Below are 9,215 nucleotides of genomic sequence, written 5' to 3'. Positions count from 1 at the left end.
AAAAACCCCCACAGATTTCTGTTTATTTTAAGCCATCTGTATTGAAAAGTTAAAAAATCAAGTTTTTATTTTTCACTAGTTGCAAACATGTTATAACTGTGGAAAATACAGGCCAGTAATCCCAACTAAATATTTATTCTCAAATAAGTAGAAAGCTTATTCAATAACCAATTTATTTAAGGGAAAGGGGATAGGAATGCCAATTTTTTTTTTAAATGAAAGTTTATAGTCTGTTTTTTTGGAGGTAAAGAAGTAGTTATTGTTCTACACGTTTTAAAAACAATGAAAGTTTGTCCACCTTACTGAGAACTTAGTTGATATTAGGTAATTTATATTTAAGAACCTTCCCTAAATACAAAGTTTAACAAGGATTAAATAGAATATTTTCCTTTCTGATATATTTTTGCTGCTCTGAGCATGGGTTCAGATATAAACATATTTAAAAAAAATCTTTCAGGAGTGGTTTTTCCTGGATTAAATTATTTTATTTTAATTTAGGTACATGAGTAAACACGGGACAATTATAAGACATGGAGTTTATAAATTTCTATGCCTACTTAGCAAAATTATACACTTTAATGTTCAATTAAAATTTTATAGACTGTTTTCTGTTATTTGGTCAACAGTTGCTTTCAACTTGTATTCCACCAAGTTAGTGCATTTTACTTTACTGTTGATGAGAAGATTTTGCTTTATATTTATCTAGAAGGCAATTTCCTTTAATTTTTTTATTTGCTTTATTCTTAGAGATTCATGAGCTTATTCTTTCTCTCTCTCACTTTGGCTATAGTGGGTATTGAACCCAGGACCTTGCACATCCTTTGTGCTTTCTTAAATTCCTCAGAATGTTTCGGGAGGCCAGCTAGCTATCTTTCACACACACACACACACACACACACACACACACACACACACACACACACAATCATGGTCTCTTTATTACCTTCATTTAGGTTATTTATATGCTTGTTTGATAGCTGTTTCACATTATGTGTTCTCCTCCAAGAATGGAGGATATCAAAGTAGAAGGTGAATCCTTGATGAGAGATGTAATGACCCCTATTGTTCTATGATTGCACTTTTGCAGTCCTCCCAGGACAGACCCATTAAATCCAGGAGTTTTAGAATTCTAATGTCTATTGAAAAGCCAATTTCTTAGAACTGTTAAGTAGTACGATTTAAACTGAGATGCAGCTGCTGAATTTTTGGAGAAAGGGAGGTGGGACTAACAGTTAATCTCTTAAGAAAGGGTGGATTCTTTTCTGTTATTGCAAAACAAACACATGGATTAAATTATTTTATAAAATATTTCTTTCTATAAGCCATTTTCAGATGGGAGTTAGTTCTATTTTTAAAGGAAATTTTTGCCTGACCAAATTCCTCTGGGTTTATATTCATATTTAATCAGTTTTTCATTTTTTCTCCATTCAGGCAGGCCTTCAACAGAAAAGAAGAATAAATGGGCCATTTGGGTTAAAGGTATTCAAAAGAAAATGTACTGGCCTAGGAGTTAGGATCTCTGAAGGTTTCATTCCCCAGGCTGCCATTTGTTATATGACTTCAAATACCCGCTGTGGCCTTTGGTTTCTTCACATAGGAAATAAAAACAGCAAGAATTTATTAAATGCCAATTATGGATTGTTGCTTTTTTTTTTTTTTGCCTTTTAAGCTGAGGATTAAAATGTAGAAGGGAAGATGTTGTGAAAAATGTAATCTATACTAGAGGTACTGACTTTAGAGGAAAACTACTCTTTAAGAGAGCCTTGGTTATCCTACCATCTCCAAAATTATATATTCTTGATGGTTCCATTTTTCTTGTCACTTCTTGCTTTGATCAGCCACCTGAAATTCTGCCAGATGGAAGTGAATTCATAATAGTATGTGCCCATTTTGAAATAGTATGTATCACCTTTAGAAAGGTTAAGAGTACAGGGAGTTACTTCGGATTGCTTTTCTACTATGTTTCCTAAAAGAGATTAATTACCATAGAGGATGAATGTCCTGGTTGAAGGGGAAGGGAGGCTGACAATCATGATGCCATTTAGGCTGTGATAGAAAGGAAGGGAATGGATTGTCACAGCAGGAAGAACTCAGCTGAGTGTGCAGAAACCAGTGTAGTATAAAGTTTAAGTACATGGACTTCAGAATCCTGTATACCCAGGTTCTTTCTTGGCTTTGCCACATGACCATAGACAAATTATTTAATGTCTTTGAGTTTATTAGTTCAGTGTCTCAAACTAAGTACCCAATAAAATGGTAGCTACCATTATTAAGATTGGAGCATCTGAACATCTGGGAAAAAAGGACTTTATGAAGTGGGAGAAAAAAGTGCACAAAGATAGGAGAGGGCCAATAATAAATTAGTCATTTTTCAAATTTCCTTTTGTTCTTGTGTTTATAGTTCTTCAGACAAGAAATGAAAGTGAGATGGAGGAAAAGGAAATTTTTCTTATTGATTTTTTTTTCTATTGTCCTCTTGCATCTCATGACCTCATGTTCCCAGAACTTAAAACTTAGTTGAGTTCTAGTAGGTATTTGGGGTTGAAAAAGTATTTGTTGTTATTTTTCATTTTCTTATGTTTTGTAGGGTAACCTTGGAATCTAACATTGTACATAAGAAAATGCATTTCAGATTGGAAACTGACTTAGAAATGAACTCCAAAATTATCCCAGTTTTTATACCTTAAAGATATTGAAACTTATCATATCAAAGTATTTTTTTTTCTCTGTTTGAGAAGATTTGAGATGTTCCCTGGTGGAGAACTTGGCAGATTGGATTTGAAATTAGGTTTTTCAAGCTTGGCTACTTACTTGTATATACATATAGACAAAAAATTAACAACAACCCCTACCCTGCCCCCCACCAAATCTCTTTTAGTTACTAACTCCCAGGTGAAAATCATTGTGATGTAATTATTTCATAGAACAATTTAATCTGGGTCTTCTACACTTAAGCTACCTAATTCATTCATTGATTCATCATACACATATTCATGACTACTCCTGTAAAAGATTAGGTGATCCCTAAACCAACCCCAAATAGAAATAGTTTTGATTATTTTCATTTCCTTCACTATTATTTATGAAAATAAAATCTTAAAAGATGTTAAAAAAAGAAAACAGTTCTGTTTTTTTTTTAATTATTAAAGGTCTTAGACTATTATCAGTTAAGAATTTTTTGGAGGCAAGTGATTGAAAGGCCAAGCCTTATTGCCAAATCAACAATTAGAATTGATAAGCTCATGTAACTGAGAAGTTCAAATGTATGGTATGGCTTCAGATAAAACTTGATAGAGTGGCTTAAAATATGTCAACAAGAGTACAGTTTTTCTGACTTTCTGTTCTGCCTTTTTCATTGTGGGCAGATTTGTCAAGCTATATATAATGGAGACTTGGCCCTTCCTGCCTTTCCTCTTAAGTTGCACATATCACTTTCATATCACATAGCTTAGAGTGAGGAGAGGTCTCCTCCAGAAGCTCTTGTATGGAGCCCTGAGGTTCACACTTTGTTTAAACTCTATCACATGCTCATTCCTAAACCTATTTTATGAGAATGTAGAGATATGCTGGTGAGCTTAAGCCACTATAGGATCTGTAGATAAGGTCAATCTTACTCAAACAGGTAGCTGAGAATGGAGAAGGCATGGCCCAAAGGAAAATGGGATATTGTTAGTTTGAAAAGGAAGGAATGGGTGTTGGAACTTAGTTCATTTTCAGAGGATTTGGCATCTGAAACTTGGGCATGTTTTATAAATTTTTGAAGTTGAAGCTACTCTTTTTCTCTTCTTTCTTTCATTTTTAAAAAAGTTACAGTTTCTGTTAAAATTGCCAAACATATTTTAAAGATTTTCTATTTGTAGACCCTCTCAAGTCGAATCCAGTGCCGCCCCCCACCCCCAGGTAGTGATATGTGTCAGGACACATCAGTACTACATCTCAGCATGCGCCTGTGCAATGTTAATAAAATATAGAGAGTGCACGTTCAGCTATCTGGAATTCTGTGAAGTCAAGCCAGATGCTTAATGCACTAGTTAGAAACTGTACCACTTCTTTCTGAACAATTCTAAAGGGTATTGGAGAAATAATTAGATTTTAGCAGGTCACAGATGCCTTAGAATACTAAAAGGTTTTAAAAATGCTATATTAAACTATTCTTTTGTTCTGGTATTTGCCTTTTATTAGTCAACACTTAAAATGTACCTAAAACAATCACATATCCCTTTTAACTTTATTTCCAAAACATACTGCACTGGAGTGGGATCTGTCATTATAGAACTTGAAACAGAAATCAAAGCAAAATCAGATTGCTTATTTCCCTGTGTGCCTGCCCATACTCTGTTATGCCCTTTCTTTTCCCTTGTGCCCAAGTTAGACTATTGCACATCAGGGATTTGGAGAAAGGTGATTTTAAAATAATAATAAAATAAAACCTGGAAAAAAAAAAGCACCCCTTGGTCTCCTAGAAGAGAAAAGAGGAATTGTAATTCGGAAGAGGTTAGTACACAGTTCTAGGTAAGGCGGGGGCGAGGGCAGCTGGCTAGTGAAAAACTGGAAGCCTGATGATCCCTACTTTCTTCACTCATTGGACATCCATTATGTGGCCATGCATATGGAACAATGTACAAATCCAACTGATCTAGGCTATGATCTTGCCTGGTTTTCATTCCCTGATTCTCTCTCATTCTTTCTTTTTCGTTTTAAAATGCTAAAAACAACAACAACAATAACAAATCACACACACAAAATACTTTGAAATGGTAAAATGGATCTTCAAAAAGTAGAGACTTGGGGCAAGAAGAATGAGTCAATCATCTCTGTATTACTTTCCATTTAGCCCTAGGAAAAAAGCTTCAGCTCTCCAGGTCTCAATTCTCTTATTATGGAGACAGGGATATGGAACTCAACTAGTTTTGCTATTAGGGACTTCAAATAAAGTGGTAGGAGGTCACTACCAAATCTTAGAAAGCACATACCAAGATAGAGCTAAAACTGTGGATAGATGCTTTTCATCTTCATAGTGATGAGTGGAGCCAGATTCAGTTCAAAAGAAACAATCCACTAATGTTAAACTGAGCTGTGTGCTTTGACAATTTATCTTTGGGAAAGAAACAATTCGAGAAATGCTTCTGCTTATTGTTGTGGATGTTGAGATAATAGTCACTAAACCTGGTTCTGAGATTTAATTACAAATCAAAGGAAAAAGCCCTTATCTTTGGCAATGATTAGTATAAAACTTAGCTTTGCTGGAATGGTTAACAGTTAACAAGAGCAGATCAATGTATGTCTGATTGTTGAGATGTGTATTTACTATATATCATAAAAGTGGGTTTCTCAGAGGCCATATGTGATCCTTTCTTTACAGCCAGCTACTATAACTAATCAGGACCAAAGAGATCATCACAAACCATCTTTGTGCCACCATTTATGGAGTAAGGATGCTAATTTTAAGAACACAAATATATTTTCTAAGAAGAAAATTTGCTGAAATTTTCAGATTTTTTTTTCTCTTGAAAACTAGCTCTCTCTATAGTTCTCTTGTATTTGAGATTACCTTTTTTTGAGAGATTGAGATTTCCCTGCAGTCAGGATTACTTAGGTTACATTAGGTGTTTAATGTTGAAAGAGATATGCTTAAAGTAGAATCAGAGACTATTTTCTATTATATTTATTTATAAATGACTATGAAAACTGTCTCTCACTGGCACTGTCTAAGTGAAGCAGATTTACTACAACAGTGGGTTTTTCCAACCCTCAGGAACTGGTATGAATTAATTATTTGCAAGATTTTAAAAAGATAAGGTATTCAGTTGATTAGATTTGAAATAAGTTAGTGTTTTACAATGACAACTGTTCCAAGTAAAAATAAGCTTAAAATTAAGTCATATTTACTTACTGGGAATTTTTCTGTAAAATATAAATGTGCTGAAGTTTTCTGAGCATAATTTATGCCAAATATTGATTAGACTTGCTTAGTTCATTTTCTACTTTATTAACCTTGAATTTGCCAAATTTAAAAACATGACATAATTTTTCTTTAGCTTTTATTTCTTTTGTTTGATATTTAAAATGTTTTAGTGCTACAAAATCACAAATACTTTATTAGGTTTCATATCTATTTAAAAATTAGATCCAATCTTAAGAAGTTTTACCACATAAAAATAAAAAAAGTAATAATAAAGGTATTGTGTCGACCTACAACCAAAAATTTTAAAAAATATTTTAATACCTTCATTTTATTTATTTATTTTTATATGGTGCTGAAGATTGAACCCAGTGCCTCACATGTGCCAGGCAAGCAAATGCTCTACCACTGAGCCACAATCCCAGCCCCTCCCCAATTTTTTTAAAAAAGTTGTTTAAAAAAGAGTAAATTTGAAAATTAATAATTTTTTAAAAGTTTAATCATTTTTAAAGTTATTAATTTTCATTTGGGTAAAATCTAGGGACTCTGACAATATTTTAATTTTTATGTTTACATAGAAGCAATACTCAACTATTTGAGTTACTTCTGATGCAGTTTTTCTTTGTTTTATTCAGTGGCCCAGGAAATAGACTTTTTCTTTCAAAGTGGCCACTTGTAAATCTGTCTTCTTCCCCAAGGCAAGTCAGAAATATACTCATCAGATCATATCTTATTGACAAAGAACAAAGCTTGTTGGCTCACCAAAGAGTAGGAAAGGACATATAAAATATAAATGTCATAGGTTTGATGCCAAAAATCCTAAGGTGACAGGGTTTTTAAAGTACGTTTTTTTTTTTTTTTTGAGAGTAGAACTTACATATTTTTAAATATTTGCTTGTTTTGTTTTATTTAAGTTCAGTACAATGTTACTTAATAACTTTGCCCATATTTTATATATTGCAAGTAAAATTGTTACTGTTCTTATTATTTTTGTCATTCTAGATATTATTTGTTCCTTATAAGCAAATCTTACTATCTTATATTTGAGAGAAGTTAAAGAAAATGATGATGTGTCTTAGTTGCTTCCAATATAGTTTTCTAACAGAAAGTAGAAATAAACTTCTTATAGAAAACAAAGTAGCTCTCTGTTAGAAAGTAGAAATATATTACTATAAATATGAAGTACTTATAAAGAAATTTTAGATTGTATTTCTCTTCTCTATGATAATAGAGAACATATGATTTTAGGAAGTTAATAGAGTAATTACCTGGTGAAAATCAGACTTGTATTTTCTTGATATTTGAATTTTAAAGTAATCTAGTTTTATCACAAGACATAATAATATCAAATATATTTGGGAAATAAAATGTTGGTCAATCAGGATCCAGGGTAGTAGCAAAAATATAATCAAAGGATATGTGTCTAATGGATGATCTCTATAAGGCAAGGACACAACCTCTATAAGACAAGGACTCCTGTCTTAGGAGGGTTAAAGCTAAAAGTTACTAAAAGAGCCAGAATTAAGCCATGGCTATTAAAGGCGGTTATATGCATGAGGCAACCAACACGTCAAAGCCAAATCACCTGCACATCCATTAGTAACATGGAGCAGCTTTCAGAGGCTTCTGGTTTGTATCCAAATTAAAATCTAGTCTAACATTGCAGAGTAAGTAGAGACTTAAGGATCTTCCAAAATGTGAAAAAAGAACAAGTGTATAGGTTTTAGAACATGGAATGAAAATGCTATGATATTGAAGGTTCATAGTAATTTGTATCAGAAAGTACATGAAAGAAAACATTAAGAAGGAAGTTATACTGATTTCAGATGTGTTATTTATCAAATAATGTATATGTATATATTAGAATATTTGTATATGTATATATTAGAATTCTGTTATATATATAGTCCATATATGTATGTAGTATATATAGAGAGATATAGATATAGTTTATTTGCAAATATATTTCTGTTTGCACTTGGCTTCTTCTGAACCTCACCCCTTCCTTTGACTTGTGCTCTTTAACAATACCCTTTATTAGTAGACTAACAAACAAATGACTTTCTTTACTCATAGGTTAAGAAAACCAACTGTCTTATTAGTCTCAATGATTGATTTTAGTGAAGTGTAGTCTAATTGTATTTTTCCTTCAATATCCCTAATATGAGATGCTTACAAATTCATTAAAATAAATAACTATTATTTTAAAAGAGGAAACACAATGACTTGGAAGGCTAATTATGTAAGAGCCATATATGCATTTTGTGCTATAAGAAATGAATTCACTACTTCTGTTTATTTTCATTAGATTTGTTGCAGTCAACTCAGCATTCACTTTTTGGTTAACCATAGTCATTAAATGATGGAATTGCCTAAAATTTCATATGTGTAATAGAAAGTTAGAGAATTACAACCGAATTACAACCATAATTAGAAGGAAATAAAAATAATCTGAATTCTCTCCATCCAGTGTCAAAAACTGCTTGGTTTAAAGTCTTTCAGATTTTTATAACTTATTCATATATACCAAATACTTTCTTACAATTTAGGAAAATAGTGTGCTTGATTTTTAAAAATTTTTTACTGAAGAAAATTGTGAAATTGTGTTCATGTTATCAATTATACTTACATGTCATCAGTTGATAAAATGTTTCCAGCTAATTCTTTGTGCTCAATGAAGTAGATTTATTAACATTACTTGTTAGAGGTAAAATTAATGGTTCATAAGAGCTGACACTCTTTTAATGAATTTATGATAATTATGAGATTGCCCTCAAGAGAGGTACCCTCCCAAACCCACACCCTCAGCAGGACTGGGTGGCATTAATCTTTAATAAGAGATTAGATTGAATCTTAATATTGACTTAATTTGTGCATATAGAAGGAAAACATTTTCTCTTTTTTTTGTGTGTGTGTAAAGGAGACTTTTTTTCCTTTCTTTTCTCATCACCTCTTTTTTGGGTAATTTATTTTCTGTGTCACCCCCTTTGTGGACATTTTAAACAAGGAAGTATAGAGAATAAATAACAACAATAAATTAACAAAGGTTAACATTTAATTATTTTTCCTTTAGATTCTTAATTAAAAACAGTATATAATAATATAAAAAGTTGAAATATCCTGAGTTCCTTTTCTTATTCGCTTCCCTCTTTTCTTCCCCAGAGGCATCAACTGTCATGAATTTGGCTATATATTTCCAGTCTATGTATTCATGTTCATTTAATTAAAATTAGGGTCAGCAATGACTCTTTAAAAACTCAAAATGAGATATTTAAACAACATAGAAATTGTTTTCTCATTTGTACAAAAATCC

The 9,215-nt window shown here is 32.1% G+C and overlaps 1 protein-coding gene across 9 annotated transcripts in view; it reads left to right on the top strand.

Moving 5' to 3' along the window:
- Window positions 1-9,215, top strand: part of Macrod2 (mono-ADP ribosylhydrolase 2) — a 1,956,002-nt gene that overhangs the window by 337,107 nt on the left and 1,609,680 nt on the right. Inside the window, exon 4 of one of the 9 annotated variants that reach the window (XM_078051389.1) lies at window positions 1,432-1,631. The exons of the other annotated variants lie outside the window; for them this stretch is intronic. Within the exon in view, the coding sequence (XP_077907515.1) occupies window positions 1,432-1,514 (83 nt within the window). The 3' untranslated portion in view covers window positions 1,515-1,631. Of the gene's footprint in view, window positions 1-1,431; window positions 1,632-9,215 lie in introns of those variants that run through there. 9 annotated transcript variants of the gene reach the window in all.

Source organism: Ictidomys tridecemlineatus, chromosome 5, assembly GCF_052094955.1.
Source record: "Ictidomys tridecemlineatus isolate mIctTri1 chromosome 5, mIctTri1.hap1, whole genome shotgun sequence".
Taxonomy (NCBI): Eukaryota; Metazoa; Chordata; class Mammalia; order Rodentia; family Sciuridae; genus Ictidomys; species Ictidomys tridecemlineatus.
The sequence above is the reverse complement of the archived record's forward strand: the minus strand, read 5'-3'. Positions and strand labels throughout refer to the sequence as shown.